The 26,852-nt window shown below is 39.0% G+C and overlaps 1 protein-coding gene across 3 annotated transcripts in view; it reads right to left on the bottom strand.

The window, feature by feature from the left end:
* FBXL5 (F-box and leucine rich repeat protein 5) overlaps nt 1–17,303 on the bottom strand; it is a 50,419-nt gene extending 33,116 nt beyond the window's left edge. The window contains exons 1-5 of one of the 3 annotated variants that reach the window (XM_065877339.1): nt 17,154–17,303; nt 7,491–7,706; nt 5,075–5,170; nt 3,529–3,715; nt 1,403–1,585 (exon numbers count right to left, since the gene is read on the bottom strand). In XM_065877339.1, the coding sequence (XP_065733411.1) occupies nt 1,403–1,585; nt 3,529–3,715; nt 5,075–5,170; nt 7,491–7,706; nt 17,154–17,237 (766 nt within the window). In that variant the 5' untranslated portion in view covers nt 17,238–17,303. The remainder of the gene's footprint in view (nt 1–1,402; nt 1,586–3,528; nt 3,716–5,074; nt 5,171–7,490; nt 7,707–17,153) is intronic. The other 2 variants (XM_065877341.1, XM_065877340.1) reach the window with 2 other exon arrangements.
* Nucleotides 17,304–26,852: the final 9,549 nt, after the last annotated feature.

Below are 26,852 nucleotides of genomic sequence, written 5' to 3'. Positions count from 1 at the left end.
TATGTGATATATCCATACTTGCCTTATCTGACCTTTCACTTAATATATTATCCTACAATAAGTAAAATTATTCCACATAAAAATAATAATTCTAATCATTTGGATCATGTAAGTCTACCCAATACTCCAAAGAGCTTCATGCAAAAAATATTATATATCTAACAAAAGCTTATTTAAAAGTGCTACATATTGATATAAAAAATAAAACTATTTTTATATCAGACTCACACTTTAATTATGTAAAAAATATATTTCCATGTCAAAGTGACAAATTATAAAAAACTAAAAACAATTAATGTGAAATTTGAGGTACTCACCTAGAAAAACTGTTTTAATTCAGTGACAGAAGAATATATGCCATATTAGTTGTATTTATCCCATGACTGCATTATATGCTCATGAAAGCAAAATTTTCTTTAATTGTTCACATGTAAAACTAACTTACCACAATGAAATTAACTAATATGAAATTGTAATTTATAGAATGAGGCATTATTAATCACAAAAAAATATGCTAAAGACAAAAATACATTCAGTTATCTTGAGCTACTATCAAAAGGGAAACATAACAGTGCCTCAACTTTAAATTTTATAGAATTAATTTATTTTGTATTTTTAAAATACTCATCTAATTATTTAAAGCTGTTCTGACAACCTATTAATTTTATTTTTAATGTTTTGTTATGGAAAATTACAAATATAGTCAAAAGTAGGAATAAGCAGCATTAAACAAGTAGCATAATGAACACCTATGTACTCATCACCTATCTTCACAATTATCGGGGCTTCCCTGGTGGCACAGTGGTTAAGAATCTGCCTGCCAATGCAGGGGACACGGGTTCGAGCCCTGGTCCGGGAAGATCCCACATGCCATGGAGCAACTAAGCCCGTGCACCACAACTACTGAGCCTGCACTCTAGAGCCCTCAAGCCACAACTACTGAAGCCCATGCACCTAGAGCCCATGCTCCACAACAACAGAAGCCACTGCAATGAGAAGCCCATGCACCACAATAAAGAGTAGCCCGTTTGCCACAACTAGAGAAAGCCCACAAGCAGCAACGAAGACCCAACGCAGCCAAAAATAAATAAAATAAATTTATTAAGAAAAAACAATTGTCAACATTTTGCCAATTATTTTTCGTTCCATCCCCAACTATTTTTTCCTAATTATTTGAAAGGAAATTGCACACATCACATAATTCACTCATGAATACTTCAGAATTGTTAGCTTTTAAAAAATGTATACAAAGACATATAATCTAACTATGAAACCTATTTTTAGGCAACCTTTCAGAGTTTCCCTCCCTGGCCTTGCTTATTAATGTCTATGAGTATATACTTAAAAAAAAAAAAACAGATTGAAATATTTTTAAAACAAACTAAGCATCCCATTTACCTACCTCTGGCCCAATGAACAGGGTAAAGATGTTTCCAAAGTGATCCAGTTTTTGCCAGCTGAGACCATTTAGTGCTTACTTGACTGCATCGACATAATTCTTGAGGATTAAGATAACTGAAAATTGACAGCATTACCTCAGGAGGAAGATGAGTTATACCTGTGGATTGTTCTGACACTTCTGCTTCTGAAATAAAAAAGAAAACCTTTAACATAAAAGGCTCTAAGAGCAAATGCAGTAAGAAATTACAATCACATTTCTATAAATAAAATCCAGTGCCTAAAGTCCACTCCTTCCTGCTTGCAAGATGTGAAAAGGAAATAACATGGATTAGAGGTAACATGGAGATGTTAAACTTGTTAAGAACCCGTAGGGTTAAACTATCGTGGTCCAAATCATACTTCATCAGTGGGAGCTACAATAATGAACACAGGATTTACTTCGTCTTACAAAGGCGTCGCAGAAAATACAATACTCACTTTGTAGCATAAGAAGCATCATTTGAAAAAGGAACCCAACAGGTTATACAGCTGTAAGTCAGCAAGTGTAGAGTCAGTCAAATAATGAGAAATCCATGGCATTTTTAATGATGCACACAAATCTCACAACGTTTTCCATTCATGCATTACAACTCCTGTCAGCATGTTCCTTGTGTTCCCTCTTTGATTTTCACGTTTCAGAACTCTGAAATCTGACCTCTATAACGTTTAGGTGCCTCAACCTTATCCTATTTATGAGCCAGTTGAGACAATATAATGTAAATATTTCTAATGCTGGTAAACATTTATCAGGAATCTTTTGTCAGCAGCTAATATAGAAAACAGTTATTGGATATCCAGTTTCCTATAATGGGTTATTTCAGTAGCAACTTTCCAAAGGAAAACTGCAAATGAGGTGTACAGTAAAGAATATAAAATATAAAAGTTTCATCATTAATGTACTAAAAAGAATCTGAGTACCTTATATATTTGATTTGTCTTCACAAAGCAACTTAAATATAGAAATGCTATGATGAATTATTTTAACCTAACCCTTTACAAATGGCAAATATTTTAAACATAATACAACTATAACTTACTTTGAAGGAGTGGGAAAATTCAATATAGTAAGTGTGATGCTTTTAAGTCCCATCTTATAATTAAAATTAAACCAGATACAACAGGTCCTGACTTGATGTCTAAAGCACAAGCTGCATTTCAGAGTGAAGCACACAAGCTTTATGGGTTTAATTATAGCTTAACCTATAAAAACAATTTTGTTCCAACATGCATCTCACCTACTTTATTAAATAAAAATAAGAAAAAAAGGACCAATTTCAAACACTTTCAAGCAATTTTAACAGGAATGCATTGCTATTTCTCATCTAGCAAAAGCAAAGGAATTTTTACTAGCCTCAGGATGCCAATAATTTTATTTAATGATGTTTTAAAAGGCAAAGCTATCAAACAAAAGAAAGAATAAAAATGAGGAAGTAGTCTATCAATAAAAAAAGCAGAGATATTTTATTTACATTTGTCATTTGTTTTCTCAAAGTGACTATACATAGAAAAACTATGCCTCTCATACTCACTCCCCTGTGTATTCCTGGATATAAGCTAAGAGAATGAGAAAGGGTAGAGAGAAAACTATAAGCATTAAATGATTTTGAAAACTGATTTTTTAAAAAAAAGAAAAAACAAGGAAGGATAAAAACAGCCACTATGGTCAGTGGAGCTCAGAAAATTGGATGACACTGCAAAAGTGCTCTGTATATGGTAGTTTTCAATAATTTTGATTGACCAAAATAATAATAAGTATTAATAATAAAATATTATTAAATTATCATTATGTATTTATATATAAATAATATTGATAGTTATTCTTACTAATCAAAATTATCATTATTATTATATATAAACTCCTTCAAGAAACACTATGCTGCACATGGCCCAAGTATATGAGCTGTTAAATTATCACAGACAATACTAAATTCTAAGATAGAAACTACTGTCCTCAATTAAATTTACTACACTTGAAAACAAATGGCCTAAATTATTCTTCAAACAAAATATAGAGGTCATATCAACAAGAAGTAAATGGCCTTGGAACGAATAAATCGCTAGCTAGCTATCTGAACATATGACTCTCACCTTTATCTGACTTTTCATCCACAGAATATTTAAAAAACTTCTGCCGCTCCTCAGCTTGATTCCATAGGCTAAGACCTCTAAGGAGTTCTGCAGTATCCTTCTGAGAGCAGTGTTGTGCAATCACTTTCTTTTTAATATCCTTAAGCTCTTCATAGGTAAAATATTCCATTAACATGGGCTGAAAAACCTAAATTAAACAAAATACTCATAAGGAAATATGCTTAATTAGTTTTGTTTTACTCTACATCTTTTAAAGTATTAATGGCTCAAGTGTAGTATTATGACCACATATTTGGAAAACATAAAAATTTAGTTGTTACCACCAAGTTAGTTTCCCCAAAAATTGCAAAGAAGAATACCACCACCAAGATCCTTCTTTCTATGGCTTCTCCACTCATTCTCGAAACAATTTACAAGCATCCAAACCAGAAGGTCCTCCTGTACAGAGCTTATCATACACTCTAAATCACTCTCCTATGGTGAGACATTTAGGTCAGGTAACTGCTTTCTGCTACTACAACAACTGACCTCTACCCAAACAGGGCCTCTAAATCATATGAGAACCGTACCCAGTGTACTGCCAACCATAAAAGTCAGAGCTCTACTGATACCTTCAACTATTCAATATTATCTAGGAGATGTCTTCTTTGAAACAGATGCTTAGTCCCAACCTCCAACTGACAGAGTTAGAATCTTTAGAGGTGGACAAGGGCTTTTTTTTTTTTTCTTTGCTCCATAGATAATTTTGATGTGCATCACAGGTTAAGAAACACTGCTCTGGTAACTCAGTGGTTTCAATGCTGGTTGCATATTTGCATAGTACAATGACTTGGGGAACCTTTAAAATATATCCATGTCCATTTCTATCTCCCACCTGATTTAATTGGTCTGGAAAGGGCTTAAAAGTAGATTTTTTTTAAATGGCCATCTGATTATAAGGTGAAGCCTTTTTATAGTGAGAATCACTATAATAACTGATTTACAGCTGAACAAGAATCCAGTTCCTCATAAAATATTTTCTCTATTCCTTACCCTGATACTCATCCCACTTTAGAGAAAGAAGAGAATGAGAAAATGTTTTGCTCATCCACTTCAGGGATATCCTAATACATGTGCACTAGTTATAAGACTGATAAGTTTAACACCACCATTTAATTACTAAAATCCACTACTAAAAAAAGAACACTAAAAATTCTTCAAACCTAGAATGGAAATAGAGAAAACATTAAAAAGTTTAAAGGATCTTCTACAGGTTCAGAAAAGACATTAGGGTAGCATAAAAAGTTAACAATCAATACAGTGCCATCCACATAATAAGAGAATAAATATTTTTTGAGTAAATGAATTAAATCAATCACTCAGTCAATGAAAAGCAACAAACTCTCTAAGGAAACAAAATTAATGTTTTTTTTCCTTGGGTTTTTCTTCATTTTCTAAAAAGATCTGGAGGTTCATCTTCCTATGTATTATTTTGAAGACTCAAAGGAAAAATAACATTTCTCCAATTTTATAAAGCAAAATCACGAAGAGGAAAAATTATGCTTACCTCCTCTTCCTCTTTCATGTGAGGAAGAAAATCTCTTGTAAAAGCCTCCAGTCTCTCTTTCAACTGTTTCGCATAATTTAACTGCTCATATTCATTCTAGAAACAAACAAAAAAACTGTATTCTATAAAAATTTCGCTTCATAATTTATACTATATCTGATCCTAGAAAGTCAGTGTGAAATGTAACTTGAAACGTCAGGGTAAAAAATGGGACTAACAAATAGCAAAATGGTCTCTGTACTTTTCTAAGTATAAAAGATGGCCTCAAAACATCTCTTAAAAGAACCTTGAATTCCTTTAGTAATGTGATCTCATACTTCTTTTTAAAAATGTCATAAAAAGTCTAAAAATAGCAAGTATTTGCTCAAAACTTCTACTGATTTCTAATGCATACATTTATACAATTTCAATGTGTCTGTTTTCCGATTAATATACCTCTGAGCGGTTCATAAGCGCCTACTGGACTATATCATTACAGAATCCCTTTAAGGTCATCTCTAGTGTATCCTCTACTAAACAATTCAGAATACCTGTTACATTATCCTGAAGAAGACCATCTACACTTCTAAAGGCAAGGAGCTCACTGTACCTTGAGGTAAATCGTTCTAACTCTGCACAACAGCTAAAGAGTTCTTCCCCATATGAACTATGGTCATATCTCCCTGTAACTTATCCATCACTTCTGTATCAGCCCTCTCAACTTAGTACATGTGGAAAATTCACAATAATGAAACTTTTAAAATGTGGGAATATCTTAACCCTGCTGAGTCCTCTCTAGTCTCCTCCTTTTTTAACTAATTTATTAACCTGCTTCCCAATAGTCTATCCAATGTCCTATTCTCTTAGGATTTTACACATTTTCCTTAAGCATGCCCAAGTGGCTTCCATTTCTACTTACATGCTGATAATTATCAAATTTGCTTTTCCAAACCAAATTACCCTTCCAACCTTGAAGCGCAACTAATGCCGCCTCCTACTTATAAATGCCCACCTGGACTGCACAAGCAGTTCAAACCCAACCTGCCCATAATGGATCTTTTTAGCCTCTTCTATATTCCCTAGAAAGTCAAGCTCAATTCTCACTCTTATTTCCTTTCTCTTTCTCCTTTCCTCCTTCCTGTATATGCAAGCACTACCTTCTATCAATTTTATGTCCTACATTACTTTCAAGTCTGTCCCTTCCCTTCTGTCTCCACTAGTTACTACTTCAGTTCTGATCTTAATCATTTTATTGAATAGGTAATACATGAACATGATATAAAATTCAAACAGTACAAAGGAGTATTCAATAAAAAAATAAATCTTCCTATACCATCTTCCCTCCCAGTACCTTATCCCTACCCAATCTCCTACCTCCCCACCAAATAGCTACTGTGTATTCTTCTGGAGACTATTATAATAATTTTTTTATAACAATCTTCCTGCTTGGGTCTTTTTTTTCCCTTCAATCCATCATCTTCCCTACTTAAGAACAGTCTTTCTAGAACACAAATCTATCAATGAAAGGTGCATGGTGGTTTGACAGAGTTACAACTGCCAAAAGGGGGACAAATGAAGACCAAATATCCTATAATACGTAAATATAATTAATAGGGAAATTTCTCTACACCGTTATCCTAAACTACCCCCAAAAATATCTTTAATTTTACGTCATACAATTAAAAATTATTCTTTGTAACCACCCCTACGGCCCTGTTCATTCTAAGTAACAATTCTACCTTTAGTCACCCATAACTGCATTTACTACAGATTTCTTTTAAGAGTTCAGCAAATGTTATCAGAAAGTAAAATTTGTACAGTAATCGAAATTTCAACTTACAAAAACACTTTTAAGATTTGGAGAGCAGCATTCATGATAGAATTTTACATATAGTAACAAAGAGGTAACTGATAAAGATTCTCATCAAATCTGAGCCAGGATCCACTGAGTCTTCTCAGCCAGGCCCTGACCTTGAGCTCTGTCCTTGGCCCACTTAGTCCAGTTTTACCAAAATCATCCTGAATCAGTCTATCAACCCCACCACTACCACCCTTGGCATTTGATAACCCTCAATATCTATCCACCCTCAATATCTTGTCACCTTGGTATGCCTTCAGCAAAAAGAAGCAAGAGTCAGTCTAGCAAGAATCTCCCAACCTTGATGTTCCTCTTAGTAATTTTCCTGACCCTCACCTCTGCTCCCTGGCTATAAGAATTCAACCCAATCTCTCTCTCCTACTGCAAAACCCCACTGCAGTAATCCCTTGAATAAAGTCTTCCTTACCGTCTTTAACAAGTGTCAGAATAATTTTTTTTCTTTAACATACATTTACTATACTATAGTAACATCATTTACTATAAAATGCTAACAAGTTTTGCCAATGACATATCAGAAGATGGCACAAGCTGTGATAAATATCCATTTTTGCAACTCACCTTAACATTCTTCAGACCCTTTTCAAAGAGGCTAAGCATCTCAGAGAGTTTATTGTCAGAATGCACATTATAAATGGTCTGGCTGCGTTGTTGAAGCAAACCAATAATGTATTCGTTTTCAATCTGCTCATGCATTTTGAACTCCTTAAAAGTAGCATACAGAGACTGCAGAAGAGCACGGAAATCATTGTTGTTGGAAAAGTTGGTTTTAGAAAGCTGAATAAAAATTTAAAAAGAAAGGCATAATAAATACATGCAAATATGCACCAATAGGAAATACTCAAATGCATTCCTATTTAGTTTTGTACATATCAAAATACCTCCCTTATACTTTGTTAAAGTAGGAAAGGAAATCATAAAAAACAAGTTATAATGGTATAATAAAAAGTACCCCAGGACAGGAAGATGTTGGTTTGAATTCTGAAGGAAAGGATGTATGCACCAACAAAACAGTTTCTTTAAATAAAAGAGATTAAACCAGACTCCCTCGAAACCTAAAATTCCATTACTCTGTGCACATACTAAATACAGATACTCCATAAAGTTACATATAAACATTAAAAGAGCTGTGTTAGGATAATGTGATGCACCTTTTTCTTTGTTCAAATGTTCTTTATGCTATTATACTACTTTTACAATGTGAAAAATTCAAGAACTTTCTATTATAATTTGTTTAAAGTTTAATATCAAGATGAGTCTGATCTGTTCAGAAAACACTGACTGAGCTACCAGAACATTATTAGATAATTTTATAAGAACTAATTTTTTTTTTTTGGGAAAACACTTAGCAGTTTATACAAGGATCACATACTTCCTAGAGTGGAAGCACTGCAATAGTACAATGTGAAAAACTTGTACATCAGGGCATGAGAAAGTAAATGCACTTGAAGGAAAGATAAAAATCAATGAAAATATAAAGAAATATATACACTGTCATTTTCTTTAATTCTACTATTCAACAAGAGAAAATGACTATTCGGATATAATTTTATTTTTTTACATTTAATGTCAAGTTAAATTCTCATGTTCAAAGCATATATATTATCGGGAAACTCGATTCAAGATGAAGTTCAAAGTAATATTCAAACCTTCTATTACCTCCACTGTCATATTAAATCTATCTTCTATTATGTCAATTCCAGTTTCAAAATTCATTTTAAAAGGAAAAATCTGATTAGGTTAAAAACAACAGACAGTAAATGGAGAAAAAGAAGCTACAAACACCATACTTCCTAGACTTGTTCTGTAAAGTCTGATCTAGTATTCCTAAAATGGAGAAGAGTCTAAGGTGTCTTAATTGCCTGCTCTGGGCAGGAACAGTCAGCTCATGACAAAGCATCAGAAAAGACAACAAACTCCTAAAGCAAGACTATTCCACTATATAATTTAACCAATGATCTACTGTAAAAGGCAGATGGATTGGGTATGAGTCATTTACAGAAAACCAGACCTAGACCCAGATTCTCTAGGATTAGGCTCCAGTCCTACCATTTATTTAGCTGTGTAACCCTGGGTAAGCTACTTTTCTCCTTCAATGTCTTAGTTTCTTCTTGGTGTTAAATGAGAATAATAAAACCGCCTGTACTTCATATGGTTGCTGTGAGGTTTAAATGAACTGGTGCTAAATAAGTATTAGCTAGCATTACTTTGAAAATTAATCATTCATTTTTATAAATTCATGGGGTTTTTTTACCCTATTCAAATATTTAATGAGCAGTTACTATAAGCCAGGCACTGTTTCTGGTACTTGGGATACCTCAGTGAACAAAACAGACATCTCTGCCTTTACAGAGTTTACAATCTAGTGAAATAAGACAACAAACTGTAACCACAATAAATAAATTATCTATGGGTTGGCCAAAAAGTTTGTTCCAGTTTTTCCGTAAGATGTTATGGAAAAACCCAAACAAATTTTTTGGCCAACCCAATACAACAGGGGTTAGCAACTTTTCCTGTAAAGGGTCAGATATATTAAGTTTTTTGTGTGTGAGGTATACTGTCTGTAGCAACTATTTAATTCAGTTGTTGTAGCACAAAAGTAGTCATATGAATGACTGTGGCCGTATTCCAATAAATTTTATTTGCAGACACTAAAATTTAAATTTTATGTAACTTTCACATGTCATAAAATATTATTCTTTTTACTTTTTCCAACTACTTAAAAATGTAAAAACCATTCTTAGCTCCTGAGCCATACAAAAATAACAGACAGGATGGATTTGGTTAAACCAAGGTTGTAGATTTTATCCTAAGAAATGCCACACAAAATCACAACAAAATCCACTAGGGCTAATCTCAGCAAATTCTATCGTGTGCCATTATATTAAAAAAAAAAGTTAAAAATAAGTCAGTAGAAATAAGAGGTAAATTAAGCATTAATAATGGCTATAAAATTTTTTAAAAACAAAAAGGATGGCAAAAAACTAAATAATGTCCTCACGTGAGTTATGGAAAATAACATCGTAAAACACATCCAGGAAGTTTTGCATACAGTCTCACTGGACTATTAGAAAATCCTTCGGATTTAATAACAAGCTAAGGTAAAGACCAGGTTCATGCTACAGACTGAGAACCAAATTAGACAAAAGGACTCTCCATTATGCATAGAGTTAATCCCGCAGAGTGGTTAAAAGTGCTGACTCTGGAGCCAGACTGCTTAGGCATGAATCCATCTCTGCCATCAAGTCACTAAGTTGCTACGTACCTCACTCAATTTCTTCATCTGTAAAATAAGGCTAATAATATTAACTACCTAATAGGGTTCTTGTGATGATTTAATAAGTTAATATATTTAAAGAACACAGAATATAACATATATAAGCCTACTTAGGTTTTTCTGTTATTCCTATATTTAACCCAAACAAAACTATCATTAGAAGTCCTTATCCTACCCAAGTCAGTTTTTCTCCACTTGAAAAGAGCAACTGTTTTTAACCTGGTACCTAAAGTCAGAAAATTTAGCAGTGAAAAGAATAACCTGAGCATATACAGTTTAACTTTTAAAAAATTTGTGTACATGAATCATTTTTTTAAATTGTTTACCTCTAGAAAGTTACTCAATCATAGAGACTTGATTGAGAAAAAAAAATAAACCTAGACCCTAATAATATCTGGGACATACTGAGGCCTAGAGCGTGCTAGGTACTATACTAAATATTTTTAGATATTGTTTAATTCTTAACAACAATCCTAGGAAGTAGATGTTATAATTCCCATTTTATAGGTGAAAACCCTGAAGCTCAGAGAAAATAACTTACCCAAAATCATACAACTGGTAGACAACAAAACAGAGGTCAACTCTCTATGACTATAAAACCTACTTACCTTCCACAAGATGCAATGTTAGTCCTAATCATAAAGCTATCTCTTCAGAGCCAACAGAGTAAATTGTCAGAAAGAATGCTTGCTCTAAAATATTAGTTCTCTCCAGGGGTTCGATTTTGCCCCCCAGGAACTAATGGACAAGGTTTAGAGACTGCAGAAGCACTACTGCCATCTTAGCGGGTAAATGGCAGGGACGGACTAAACATTCTACAAAGCCCGGGACAGCAGCCCCTATAACAAAGAACCGTCTGGCCCAAAATGTCAACAGTGCTGCAGTTGAGAAATGCTGCCCCAAAGAAGTGTTTTTTCAAACATGTTTAACCATGACCTTTAGTATGAAATACAGCACAATCCAGACACACACATCACAAACACTTCAAACAAATTTCAGGAAACAATATTTCCCTCCCTAATTTGTAATGCACTCTATCATTTACTTTTCCATTTTTTTTTTTTTTTTTTTTGCTGCACCACATGGCTTGTGGGATCTTAGTTCCCTGACCAGGGATCGAACCCAGGTCCACGGCAGTGAAAGCCCGTGTCTTAACCACTGGACCACCAGGGAAGTCCCCTCATTTTTTAAATGTTATTTCTGACCCACAAAATCGATTCCACGACCCACTAATGGGTCACAGAACACACTTTGAAAAACACTGTTCTACAGTAAGATTATAAAAGTTCCCAAGTGACCTATAAGCATGTATCGTCTGATGCCTAGCAGATTCAACAAGGAACCTACATAGAACAGGATACACATAATCAACAAATAGTAACAATCAGTAACATGGTATCTCCCATATTTTAAAAGAATTTATAACTGACTTTCTGGGACTTCACTGGTGGCGCAGTGATTAGGAACCCGCCTGCCAATGCAGGGGACACCGGTTCGAGCTCTGGTCCGGGAAGATCCCACATGCGGTGGAGCAACTGAGCCTGTGCACCACAACTACTGAGCCTGCGCTCTAGAGCCCTTGCTCCGCAACAAGAGAAGCCACCACTCGCCGCAACTAGAGAAAGCCCGCGCGCAGCAATGAAGACCCAACACAGCCAAAAATAAATAAATAAATTTATAAAGAAAGAAAAGAGTATCATGTAAACAATTTTTAAAAAACTGATTTTCTGCCTCAGACATTCTACAACTTAAAATCATACTTACAGCCTGGCTTCAAACTGATTTGAAGCTGTGTGCCACTTAAAGACTAGATATTAAGTTCAGAAGCAGATATGAAAAACAGCATAACAAAAACTCAAATACTATTACCCCAAATAAGTTTTTACTTTTTCTCTCCTCGGCCAGACAATGCTTTCATTTAAGCGAGGTTGATTTACACTCAGTGAAGAAACCTTAATAACTATCTGCTCAAACTAACTTACAGATAGAAAAACCTATGATCCACAGGTGAAATGTTCTGCATAAAATCATATAGCTAGTAGCAAATAGCAGAACCAGTAAGGTAATGCAAAAAACATGGGCTTCAGAAAGGAAACAAATTCTAAACGTTAAAAATTCGGGCTCCCCTAATTACTAGTTGAGTGAGTTGGGTAAGTTACTTAACCACTAAGTCTGTTTCCTCATCTTTAAATAAGGGATAACACTTGTCTCACAGGGCTCTTGTGAGGATTAAAAGTAAGTAAGCATGTAGTAAGAACTCATTAAATTCCCTTTTCCCTCCTCTCCTTAGCTCTCAATTCAAAACGTATTCTCTCCAATAACCCAATGCCAGTCAATAACAGTTTTTATAGGTATGCATAGGAACAGAAAATCGAGGAAAACTAAATGAATTCTTCATAAAGCTATACTCATTCAATTTTTAAAAAATAATCTATTCAAATTATTCTGAGCTTATTTTCTCCCTATGGCTTTGCTCATTAAATGTCCTATCTTTGTAAAATGATAAAGTAGATGGCACTTCAGGTAATATCCTTACCTGAAAAACCTGGGCACTCCATAAAGCCTCCACCACTTGAATTTTTTATAGCTGGTTTATTGTACAGTCTGGAAAGCTCTGTACTATGCACATCTTTACAACCATCACCTACCTTGTTCTCAGAAATCAGTTCAAAGAGACTGTAAGCCCACTCCTGACACTTTAATGTAGAGCTGACCAAATACCTCCCTTTGCTCCCACTAACTGGCATTTGGATTTCCATCCTAGCACAAATGTGTGACTGTAATCTCCTAAAGAATAGGAACTACATCTCGCATGGCCAATACAAGCTACTACAGGGCCAAGTGACAGTAGAAACTCCATGCCCACTGGCAGAATTAATGTTGTCAAGTTTTGAGAATTAGAGGAAAAACTGAGGAATTGGAATAAACTGGAAAAAAGGATGTGATCCAATGTAAATATTGCCTAAAATCATCCTAATTTGGAAGGTCAGTGAATTAGCGAAAGATTTCATAATAGACTGTCACCAGAAAATTTTTTTAGAAACTCTGGTTTTATACGAAGAAAATTAAACTAGGAATCATGATCCTGACTTGGGTTTCCATCTGGATCTATCACTAACTGCTTATGTAAGCTCGGTCTAACTAATCTAGCCCTACAAATCCCCAGCTATATAACAGAAATATCTCTGCCTTTACGTACCTAAAAGGACTGCTGTCTGGATAACAACAGTGAAAAATCTTTCTAAACCTTTTATAAATGTAAAAGGAAACCCATGAGCGAAGTATTAAATTAGATATAATACAGCAATATTTAAAATGGCCCACAACTTCATGGGCTTCCCTGGTGGCGCAGTGGTTGAGAATCTGCCTGCTAATGCAGGGGATACGGGTTCAAGCCCTGTTCTGGAAGGATCCCACATGCCGCGGAGCAACTAAGCCCGTGAGCCACAACTACTGAGCCTGCGCGTCTGGAGCCTGTGCTCCGCAACAAGAGAGGCCGCGATAGTGAGAGGCCCGCGCACTGCGATGAAGAGTGGCCCCCGCTTGCCACAACTAGAGAAAGCCCTCGCACAGAAACGAAGACCCAACACAGCAAAAATTAATTAATTAATTAATAAACTCCTACTCCCAACATCTTCTTAAAAAAAAATGGCCCACAACTTCAGAATTATTCTAAATAAACTAGTCTAAGCACGTAAACAATTGTTGTTGCTAATAAATAAATGGATGCTTCTAAAATATATTGTACTTGAAAAGTCAATATTCAAAATAAAACTGACTTTATAATTACTGGGCATTCAGAGTCAACATATAGAATATGATGAAATAACATATTTTGTATCTTTTTCGTTTAAGTGCAAAAGCTAGTTCTCATTTTGTAAAGTTTTACTATATGCTGTTTGGGCTGGATACCCGTGGTCTGTACAGGCAAAACATGGTAAAGGCAATAGTTGAGGGCTTCCCTGGTGGTGCAGTGGTTAAGAATCCGCCTGCCAATGCAGGGGACACGGGTTCAAGCCCCGGTCCAGGAAGATCCCACATGCAGTGGAGCAACTAAGCCCATGCACCACAACTACTGAGCCTGCGCTCTAGAGCCTGCAAGCCACAACTACTGAGCCCGCATGCCACAACTATTGAAGCCCACATGCCTAGAGCCCGTGCTCCACAACGAGAGAAGCCACTGCAATGAGAAGCCTGCGCACCACAACGAAGAGTAGCCCCTGCTCGCGGCAACTAGAGAAAGCCCGCGTGCATCAATGAAGACCCAACGCAGCCAAAAATAAATAAAATAAAAATAAAATAATTTTTTAAAAAAGTTGAGATGCCAAATTAATAAAAACATATACTCCTTTAAGACAATTTAGCCATTATAAAATACATTTTTCCCCTTTAGCTCCCAAAGGGCATCCTAGGAGAGATTCCAATTAACTATCAGTATCAAGAAGGAATCCGGATGTGTAATTCCTACGCAGTTTTATTTTTTCCCTTAAATCACCTTGGTCTCTGATCCACAGTTCAGAAAATTGGAATTTTTAATCTTCCTGATGAATTTATACAACAATCTCATTAACTACATCTAATTAACTCAAAATTAGTGATAATTTTAATTTCTGCTATGTCAAATTGAAAATGCTTTCCTAGTTATTTCAAAAGGGGACATTTAACTACCAAAAAGAATCTTATTTGACTCAAATATTGTTTTTAAAAAGGGCACTGTATTTTCAAAATTTGTTCTAACGTTCTCAATCACCAGGTAATGACACACAACATTAGTGACTGACTTCTTCAATTTTTTAAATACGCTGGTTAGTCTAGCACGTAGCTAAAGTTGTGATTCTTACCAATTTGGGGAGGGTCACAATCATTTGGAAACCTGATGAAAGCCACAAACCTCCTAGAAAAATGTACACATGCACCAAAATTTCCATAACAATTTCAGGTGGTCCTGGACCACCTCTCCCCAGTCTAGAGAGAAGACCTCAAATTCTATTACTCCTCATTAACTTTCCCTTTTTGGTTTTGAGAAAGTAAAAAAACCTCCCCATTTTTTTCTTTCCTGCAATTAAAGGATACCATCAGAATAACTAAGTTCAAAAGCCAGAGCAGGTAAAAACACTACAGTAAGCTAACTCAAAAATCTAGTGGTGGCACAGTGGTTAGGAATCTGCCCACCAATGCAGGGTACACAGGTTCGAGCCCTGGTCAGGGAGGATCCCACATGTCGCGGAGCAGCTGGGTCCATGCGCCACAACTACTGAGCCTGCACTCTAGAGCCCGCGAGCCACAACTACTGAGCCCACATGCTACAACTACTGAAGGCCGCGCGCCTAGAGCCCATGCTCCCCGACAAGAAGCCACCGCAATGAGAAGCCCAGCCGCTGCAACAAAGAGCAGCCCCCGCTTGCGGCAACCAGAGAAAGCCCGCGTGCAGCAAAAAGACCCAGTGCAGCCAAAACTAAATAAATTAAACAAATATATATTTTTTTTAATTCCAGAGTTACACAGCTTAACTAACGGCTTACCCATTCATTATGTTTTTCCTGGAAAGGTGTTTTCACCCTTGGCTTCACAGTGGACTCACCTGGAGAGCTTTAAATTATACTTGATACCTGGGTCCCAGCCTCAGAGATGCTGATTTTAGTGACTCGAGCATCAGCATTTTTAACAGCTTTAGGGTGATTCTACTGAGCAAACAAGGTTGAGAAACACTGTCCTAGACTGCCGTGGTATTTAAACCTGTATCTGAATCGGGTATTGTTAATTTTCAAAATGGAGGGAGGGAAAAGATGGTTGTGGATGCTTTTTAAGTGTGGCCTGGCACTGAACACGGGGCATCCTCCAACCACCTCATGGGCTATAAGAACACCTCTTTTCTCGCAACAGCGGTTCTGCTTAGTGCTATGTAATTTCTGAAAGTTCATCAAAGTTGATATCCATGCTTAAGCAATAGGTCTTTAAATGCTTTTTGTTTGGTTCATTTCTACATGAAGCAGGATTGCCTGAAGTTCTCAGAATATCCGTATGTGAACTCTACCCAACATAAATTTTTGACAAAAATGTGGACTCAAAAAGCATGAGCAAACAGCCCTGAACTATCTCCACAAAAGTGCTTTTTCAGCTTATGCTGCACCAATTAAGAGTGCAAAAAGGTTCTCGCAGTTAAATCAACTTGTTCCGAAGCCCTTTTATTCGAGCCCACGTAAAGAATTCCAACAGAGAATAGCTGTCTTGTAACAAAATCGACATCTAGTAAACGCTCCGGACAATAAAAGTTGCAAGGAAAAAGACCACAAAAGAAGAGTGAAGGTTCTCTGGTTCGTAAGCCACGAAACCTGAGTTTTCTCCCAAATCAAACCAGAGAAAAGCTGGGGCGTAAAATGAGCAGGGAGGAGTTGGGAGAAGGTGCTCGTTGGGCCAGAAAGCGGGCCAGAGGTTCAGAAGAATGGATGGGTGTTCGTAAGGAGAATCGGGGAGGCCCAACACAGGCCGGGGGTAGGGCTGGGGGCAGTATTGATGGGGGAGGTGGCGGACAACTACAGAAACAGCCTGCGCCAGAGGGAGAGGAGGCCACCGCAGGTAGCCGGCCCGGGGTCCCCAGAGATCGGTAGGGGCGCAGGGGCCCCTCTCCCTCAGGGGGCAGGGGCGGGAGGCCCGGCGCGGCCGCGGGGAGCCCGCCCCGAGGGCGGCGGGTGGCCAGGCCCTCGGCCGGGAAGGGGCCGCGCCGCGAGCTCCGAGGGCACGTCCGAGGCCGCCAGCCGGGCGGGGCGTGGGCTCCCCGCGGAAGGTGCGGGTCAGCGAGCACGGCGCTGACAGCTGCGCAGGCTACAATTCGCCCGGCGCGGCCCCCAGGGGCTGAGGGCGCCGCGCAGGCCCGGCCGCCCAGGGATCCGGCCCGCTCCTCCCCTCCGCCCGCGCCGCCCAGAGCCAGAGGCCCCGCACACCGTTACCTTGTCGCAGTAGAGCCCCACCAGCTGCTTCATCCGCCAGTGTGGGGCGGTGAAGACGTCCACTTCTTCGGGGAAGGGCGCCATCGCCACCGCCTCAGCCTCCGCCTCAGCAGGCGCGGCCGCCGCCTCTCCATAGACACCCTCGCCGCGGGGCAGAGGCGGCGCCCCCCCCTGCGCATGCGCCCGCCCCGTCGGAGCGCGCGCCCGGGCTGCCGGGCCGGCCGGGACGCGGGGGCGCGCGGGTCGCCGCCATGCGGTCCCTACGGCACCACGTGACCAGGCGCGCGGCGGAGGCTCGCGTTTTCACCTCCCCGCTCAACTCACGTTGCTCGTCCTCCTTCTGCGCCAGAAAAAGAAACCAAGTCGTTTTCCTGTTTGTCTGTTATGTTTCGCAACAGAAAACACATGATCTGAGAGGAGGGGGTGTCGTTTTAGGGTGCTGTCAGCGCCTTTTGCCGCTATGCCTACCAGGTCTTGAGGCCGAGGCAACCGAGTACAATGGCCGCGGTCGGCCCGACCGCCCGGTCGACTGCGCTGTGCGCGCCCCGGCCCTCCTGAGCCGCCCTTCGCCTCCCTGCCCATGCCGATGCCGGCCCGGCCGCCTGCCCGCTGGTCAGAGGTCCCAGCGATTGGGGGAACCAGGACTGGGGGCTCCCAAAACTTGCGCCCCATGAGGAAAACGGGGACGTGGGACAGGACCGGACAATGGCGGCCCGTGGGCTCGGGGCGGGCTTGGAGCCTGGGTCTGGAGGCTGGGCTGGGATCACGCATCTCCTCCGGGGCGGGCGAAAGGGACGGGCCGCGTGGAATTCTGGAGACTCCAAGGAGGGAAAATGTCTCCTGGGGATCAAGGAGGTAGGAATGCACCTCAAGCACAGGGACGCCAGGTCAGGGATGTCAGCAAGGCCTTCGGTGCTGGGCAGGAGGGTAAATAATGAGAGAAAGTTAGTGCGGAAAGGAAGTTCGAGACACATCCCTCCATTTTAACCCGAGGCTCAGGGAGAAAGGAGACAAACCAGGTCACTGCCAAGAAAAAGGTCAGTCTGGCTCTTCCCGACAGGTCACCTCATCCCGGCCCCAGCCCTCCAGGAGACCTAGGAAGACCCTATTACGGGCTTCGCTCATCCAGATCAACCCTGGACTGGCTGGCTGGAGGATTAATAGACACAGAGAAATGGGAGAAAACAGGGAAGGCTGAGAACCTGGGAAGGGTTATGTTATTTGCTTAATGACAATAAACTCCAGGAGAGCAAGAACCGGATGCTCTGTTCACCCCTTGTATCTGTATTGTCTATCACAGTTCCAGGACAATATAAGGGCTTGATAAATATTCAATAAATGGTGGAGTAGAAGGCTGTAAGAAAGAACTTTGCAGAAGAATGCATTTGTTTGTCTCTAATCTTACTATGTGCATTTATTGAGAGGCAATATGAGCAGTGTTTAAAAGCACAGATTGGAGATGAAGTTGGATTCCTCGTTTGCCATATACTACATGTATGACCTTGAGCAAGCTACCGTGACTTCTCTGTGCCTCAGTTTCCTCGTATATAAAATGGGGTTAATACAGCCATGAACTCAGTGCTTGTGCCTGCCTCAAATTCAAATGTTGAAACCCTACCCCTCAGGTGTTATTAGGAGGTGGACCTTTGGGAGATAATAGGATTAGATGACGTCATGAAGGTAAAACCCTAATAAAGAGTCCCCTAGAGAGCTTGCTTCCCTTCTCTGCTCTTCCCCAGGTGAGAACACAGGGAGAAATCAGCAGTCTGGCCCTCACCATGTTGACACCCTGATCTTGGACTTCCAACCTCTAGGACCAGGACAAATTTCAGCTGTTTATAAGCCACCCAATCTATGGTATTTTTTTATAACAGTCTGAGCTGACTAAGACAAATACCTACCTCATAGGATTGTTATGAGAATTAAGAGAGTTCATACATTTGAATTGTTTATAATAGTACCTAGCACATAGTAAGTACTGTCTGTAAGCTATCATTATTAAATAAAACAAATGTGAGGTAGTACTGTAGGAAACTAAGTATTGAAGGCATTCTGGTAATTACCTAGCATCCCACAAATTAGCGAGTAATCCGGACATATAAATCTAGGTCCAATAACACCGTCCCAGGCACCCTGTTAGTTGTGTGGGATACAGAGATGACGGTTTATACAGAGTCTGTCCTAGAAACAGGAATAGCACCTAAGTAATAGAATATAGATAAGGTCCTTGATATCTCTCTCATTTTCTCCCATCCTCTCCCCTTCTCCTTTCTTTTAAAACTCTACTCATTCACTATGGTTTTGCCTCTATATTTTTTAATACCCCCCAGAAGACATTTTCTTATTTTCCATCTATTTCTTTACTTTATTCTAATCTGTCACTCTAGCTATCTTGGAATGTAGACCCAGACCTCAGGTCAACCAGTCATATAGAGCAATGAGCTCCATGAGAATATGCACATAGTTTTATCCTCAGCACTTAGAACAATGCCTATCTTACATACCCTTAGTACTCAATAGTTGAATAAAGAAAGAAGGAATGAGGGAAGTTCATGGCATTCTGTAATTTCCTCATTTTAACTAGCTTTTAATACACCATGTTTTATTTCCCAATACCTGTTTGTGTCTGTTGTTCACCAGTGTACCCCTAGAACCAAGCACATTAAATATGTGTTTAACAACAAAAAAGTCCATCCACCCACAGTTTCACTGTAACCTAGAATTTGAAGCTGTGTAGTTAGCTAAACTACAGCCACGTTGGACTGGCCATTTCAGGGAATTTAAGATGACAAAATGAAAGAAATAAAGTAATATAAAAAAATAAGTCCTGTGGGTCATTCTTCCCTTCAGAAGAAGTTATTAATATTTGCTCCATATGCTGAGTAAGATAATAATCACCTGATATATCCAGAATAAATGATTGATTTACATTAAACTTTCGCCCCAAAAAAGAAGACATTGATCAGTGTAGTATCGTTTTTATGGATTCCTACAACTACATCAGATCACGAACTGTTATTAAGGCTAAGGTTGTCGGTTTAATCATGCCTTTATGATTTCTTCTGGTAAATGAAAGCGAAGGAATTCTAATAGACCATCTAGCTGTGGGTAACAAGGAAACTAGATAAGGCATATGAACAGAGCAGTGAAATTCCAAAGTGTATAGTGCCTGGTGGATCGGTAATTTGTTCTTTCCTTCTCTCATTCTCTCTGAAAACAGCATGCTACAGGGGAAGAAAATGCCAAATCACTCCCTGTTGGCCTAAATGTATGATGACATGAGGCCTCTTCACTGGTATTTTCCAACCCTGGTTTTGAGGGCCCTGGAGAGGGTTACTGGTCAGGGAAAGTCAGTTCTAAGGCATTTATGTTTAACTCCATTTAGCTGAGTATGTGACACAGCACTTTACCCTGCAGCGGGTTACTTGTGAAAGCAAGCAATGAAAAGTTGTTGCTATCCCCAACAGCTGGAATCCCAGTCCTAACTCAGTACCAGAGTTGATGCTTACTGTCAGTCAAATTAGCCAATCAACAATTGCTGCAGGTTGATTTAGGAGTAAAGCTCTTAGCAGGGATGATGGCATTATTAAAAGAAAAGATAGCCACTGAGTTGGAATGTGAGGCCAGATGCTACGGTTTGTTTTGGTTTTGGGGGGTTTTTTTTTTCATTTTCCTTTCAGATACTTTATATGCACATGGACCTCAGAAAATGAAATATACATAAGCCTGCATTTTGCCCCAAACTTTTACTTTCTTTCTTTAAACTTGAGTAGTGAATTCTATTTCCCCATTGGTTTTCACTATATACAGATGAGTGCCTGTGTGTATTCGTTTGCTGGGGCTGTCATAACAAAATATCACAGACTTAAACAACAGAAATTTCTCCTCTTGCAGTTCTGGAAGTCCAACACTGAGGTGTTAGCAGGTTTGATTTCTTCTAAGTCCTCTCTCCTTGGCTTACAAATGGCCACCTTCTCACAGTGTCCTCACATGGCCTTTGCTCTGTGCTTGTGTATGTCTGGTGTCTATGTCCTAATCTCCTTCTCAAATAAGGACACCAGGAAGATTGCATTAGGGCCCACCCTAACCACTTCATTTTAACTTAATCACATCTTTAAAGGCCCTGTCTCCAAATACAGTCACGTTCTGACATACTGAGGATTAGGGCTTCAACATATGAATTTGGGAGGAACACAATTCAGCCCATAACACTATGGAAAGAAAAGCTTGTCACAAAAGATATAATAAAATCTTTTGCACAATGACAAAAATAATTGGAAACAACTAGCTATCAACTGGATATTAGATAAATAAATTATAGTACATTCATTCAATGGACAAATAGGCATCTGTTAAAAAGTATAAGGTAGATCTATGTTTGCCGATATGGAATGAAACCAAGACGTTCTAAGTTAAGAAGAAAAACAATGTAGAGAACACTTTGTTAAATATGTTCTCTTTTGTGTTTTAAAAAAAAAAGTATAGTATGTGTTTCTAGGATAAGACAGCAGAAATTTGTGAGCAGGGCTTCTAGGATGGGAAACAGTTAAATGCCTTTTAAATACATACCCTTTGATACAGTTTTAATATTCTACTGTGTTCACCTATTATTCTTACAGTTATAAAAATTTGTTAATAATAATGCATTTTAAAAGACTTTTAAGTCTTTAAAAATACTAAAATGTTCGATTATATATAATCAGCAGCAGCCGGGCTAATTGCAGGTAGAGCCATTTTATGTTTATCCCAAAATTGTATCTAATCTGCTCTGCCTCTGGTTACTGTGCTTATGACACCCTTGGGTCCGCATCAATTTTCCTGGTAGGACTGGAAGCACCTTTGAGGGTAAGGATGGTGTTTTTAATGACCTTGGGGAAACAGGTATGATATAAGGTTAACTGAAAAAAGCAGAATCAAAATTGCACATAATCCATAACAAGCTTACAAAAATGCATAAAAAGGGTGGCATAAATGACACAAAGCCTTAATGTCTCCTCTGATTGACAAAAGTTATAGATGAGTCCCTCCCTCCCTTATATTTTTCTATGCTTTCCAGTGTTTTAAATGAGCATGTTTACTTTTAACGTCAGAATACAGAAATGAATATAATAGAAACAATCTTATGGCAACTGTATTTTATAAATGCATTTGAAAGGGGATAAAAGGAAATACATCAAAATGTTGACAGTGGCTATCTTTTGGTGTTGGGACTGTGGCTGATTCAGGGGAGAGGGGAGCTACTTTTTTCTCAAAATTTTAACAAAACTTTTTTCCAAATTTTGTATTTGAAAAACAAAATTACGTTTTTTTAAAGATTTCGGTTTAATTAATCTCAATCACCGTTAGATCCATCATTTCAGAGCTATATCCAGTCTCTCGGAAGCCCCAGCCTACTGCACGGACATATAGAGTCCTGGAATGCTTCCTGTACCTGTGCCTGGAGACTTGCGCCTTCATCTCCTGCCACACGGTCCCTTCCTTCTGACATGGGCCTTTCCCAGCTTGTCGGTAGGAAGCCATTCCAGTGAGTTCTAGCTGACTTCTCTTCTTTAGACCACCAAGCCCCTGTTGCACTTCCTATAGGACATACACACAGGACCATTTTCACTTTGGCTAGGCCGCCCTAGCTGCCAGATCTTTTTAATGTCCAAATAGTTGCTAGAAAGTTGGGGTGGGGGGGATCTACCACATTGGGCATTTTCCTGTTCCATGTCCCTTTGTGCTCACAGTGAGTCTGTGTCCATTCCCAGAACTTTAAGTTTGCATTTTTGGAGCACATTCTTGACTAAAAGAATAAGGCATCAGGGACTTCCCTGGTGGTCCAGTGGTAAAGAATCCGCTTTACAATGCAGGGGACGCAGGCTCGATCCCTGGTCAGGGAACTAAGATCCCACATGCCACGGGGCAACTGGGCCCGCGTGCCACAACTAGAGAAGAGAAAACCCGCACTCCACAACTAGAGAGAAGCCCGCACGCCACGATAAAGAGCCTGCGCACCACAACAAAAGATCCTGCATGCCTCAACAAAGATCCTGCGTGCCACAACTGAGACCCAACGCAGCCAAAAAATCAATGAAATAAATAAGAATAAGTCATCAGATTGGAATACGGGTGCTACTTACTGTGCCCTTTTATTCAAGGTGTGGAGCTCTCTCCCCTAGAGGTGATTCACTGATGCCTCATACATGAAAAAAAGACATGCTTGGACATATACAAAGGCATAGGATAACAGAAGAGCTGAGAAGAGGAAGAGGCATAAAAGAAAAAGGGACAGATAGGACAGAAGTTAAAAGATGAGGAAAAACAGAGTGGGGGAAGGATTAAAGGAAAGAGAAAAGATACAGGTGGAGGTAAACAGAAGAAAACAATTATTAAGATGTATTGATGTCTTAACATGTATTATAAGTGCTTTACATGAATTGTCATGTGTAATCCTCACAACTACCATATGTGGAAGTTTCTACTGTTTTTCCCACTTGACGGAAAAGGAAAATAATGTTTAGAGTTATTGACTTGTCCAAGGTCATAGAGCTAGTGAGTGGAAAATCAGGGATATAAATCTATGTCTTCCTCATCCTACAATCTGTACTTAACCTTACACTGAAAAACAGCTCTCTGTCATCAGTTTATGTCAACAAACTAAATGCCTAATATGTGCTATTCACCTCTGAACAGGAGCGAAAGGTGACAAAGAAGAATGTAGGCCACTCCACCAACTATATGTGTCCAAATCTAGAGTACTTCAGTTCCTTAGATTATCTTTGGAAAAGAAATAGTTTAGGTATTGCGAAGACCATAGTTTACTCCAGTAGAAATGTGGAGATAAGATGTACACAGTGGTCCATGATGTTTCTTTGCAAAAGTTCCAGACAGGTGAGAGCCTTCCATTCCCTAGACATACCCGTGTATCACTTACCTGTTCTTAATAAATATTGCCAAGTCAACACCAGCTCCAATCAAAGGCTCTATTATGAGCTAACATGCTGAACTGGTGCAGTGAATACGGCCCAAGGGAAAGGTGTTGACTACTATCACAGACAACTTGACTTAGCTGTTTGCAACATGTAGTGAGGGGAAGTATCACAAATTTCTGGAATGGAAAGGAACAATAAGTTTCCTGTAAATTGTCAGGCTTACATTCATTGTAATGATGAAATCAGGTCGGTGATTGCTTAATCTCTGCCTACAGAGAAGGGAAAAAAGTATTTAGGGAAGTATCAGTTCTGTTTCCTTCCTCCCTCATAAGCCCAGAACACAGTACAAAAAATATCCCCACGTACATAAGGCAACTCCCAGGAATTTTTAAAATGCTAAGAGCTATGTAGGCAGAAAGAAACAAGAGTGTCTGATTTCCATTAATTGACTAATAGCTGGGTTTGGGGGGAACAACTTGTTTAATACATAAAACATTGGCCTGAGTTCTAATTCCATCTCTGCCACTAACTACCTTTCCATGGGACCTTAGGCAAATCAATGGCCCACTCTGGGGCTTCAGTTTTCTCATCTGTACTGACACTTTTGAGAGTGATAAGGGGTGATAATTAATACATATTGATTAATCTATGACACATGTAAAAAGGACTCTGCCAGGCAAGTGCTTCTCTATTACGGGAAATCAGTCACCAACAGCCCAACAGAATTAGGTTCTTTAAGAGTTAATTGACCTTTAACCAATCATTATTTTCTTTATAACTAGTTTGTGATTCGTTCCAGTCACTTTTCCTAAAATGTCTCTACCAGGATGATTCTTTGGATGACTACAGATTTTTTCCCTTATGTGCAAGATTGTAATAAAACATTGGCATATGCTTGTGATAGAACTGTTTGAAAGTATTCTTTAACAATAGAGAGACAGTAAGGCAAAGTGGGTAGGAGTGCGGACCCAGTTTCCTCACCTGTAAAATAGGACAGTGAGTCTCTAGCTCACAGGATATCCTGAGAATTACATGTTATATAGAACTTAGCAAAGAGCCTGGCACAGAAAACACTAAATATTAGCTGTTACTTTCACCTATAAAATGAAGAGATTGGACAAGATGCTTTCTTTGGTCTCCTCCAGTTCTCAGTCTCTGGGACTCCAGAAATAGCACCTTGAAAGACTTTTTTCTTTTTTTTTTTTTGCAGTACGCGGGCTTCTCACTGTTGTGTCCTCTCCCGTTGTGGAGCACAGGCTCCGGACACGCAGGCTCAGCGGCCATGGCTCACAGGCCCAGCCGCTCCGCGGCATGTGGGATCTTCCCAGACTGGGGCACGAACCCGTGTCCCCTTCATCGGCAGGCGGACTCTCAACCACTGCGCCACCAGGGAAGCCCGAAAGACTTTTTTTTTTTTTTTTTTTTTAGGTTAATTCTACAAATAAATTTAACTGGAGAAAGGAGGGACTCAGTTTTGGCTGTTAAGTGACAGAATATACAAAACGACAGTGGCTGAAACAAGATAGAGGTTTTCTCTTTGTCTCATGGTATTAGTTATCTATTGCTGTATAACAGAGTATCCCAAAACTTAGTGGCTTAAAACATTTGTTTCACAGTTTCTGGGGATCAAGCATCCCAGAATGGCTTAGCAGGTCATTCTAGCTTAGGTTCTTTCATGAGGATACAGTGAAGCTGACAGTCTAGCCACATAAAATAAAATAGTAAGTCATATTGACCGAGTCTGCAGGGAAATAAGTAAGAGGTGGTTGTGAAATACTTACCAAATGTAAATGTCCAATTTGAGTCAGCTTTAGGATGGGTCGAAATAAAAGGAATGCTATTATTCATGAAGAATCATAGACTTACACGTTTAATCTTGCCTGTCTCTAACTGAACATTCCTGAAAAATGATATCCCTTTTTTTTTTTACACACAACTTAATACTTCTATGATCTTCCTCTCCAAACGTAGGGGTAAATTACGCATTGATGATAGCCATCAGTCACTGAAAGACTAACTGTATACCAGGCACCACATTATCTGACAACATTGTGAATTAGGTTCTGCCAGCCCAGTTTTACCGACGAGGGAATCAACGCTCAGAGGTACAAGTTGAATTTGAAGCCAGATCTCTCATTTTCACTGTACTGCGATGCTCTTTCCCTCTTGTACAGCATCACACTTCACTTTCTGTTAAACACAAGTCCTACCATATAGCCTGCCTAGAGCTTCATCAGTGAAAAGGGGTGCAGACAGTGGGAAATAATATGTGGCAGAACAGGAGACAGAATACGTACTGCTTCAAGGTTCTTAGCTAAATGCTTGCTCTCAGCTAAATTAATGAGAGAAGCTCTGAAATAATAATTAAGAGTTAACAAACTGTATGGTGCTGACAATGCAAGTACAATAAGACTTCAACCAGAGAGCTCAGATGCCAAGGGTACGTGAACTAGCCCCATCCCTTACAGTGTTATTCAGAATATAGTCCTCTGGGAACCTGATTAAGAACACATCCCATCCTCTTAAAGATCTGATTTCTGAGACTCACCCTTGGAAATTTGATTCAATACATGTGGGGCAAGGTCTCAGACCCTATACACAATTCCTATGTAACTAAAGTTTGAAAAATACTATCCCAGTTTTTAACTACACATCCATAATTAAAACTGGTTCTCAAACTTCATAAGGTGGTTGTAGAATTCATGGAACTCATGGTATCATTTGGAAAACACAATGACATGATACACTAAATATAATATAGCTAAATTTGCATGATAGATTACTA

The sequence above is a fragment of the Phocoena phocoena genome, chromosome 5, assembly GCF_963924675.1.
Source record: "Phocoena phocoena chromosome 5, mPhoPho1.1, whole genome shotgun sequence".
Lineage (NCBI taxonomy): Eukaryota > Metazoa > Chordata > Mammalia > Artiodactyla > Phocoenidae > Phocoena > Phocoena phocoena.
The sequence above is the reverse complement of the archived record's forward strand: the minus strand, read 5'-3'. Positions and strand labels throughout refer to the sequence as shown.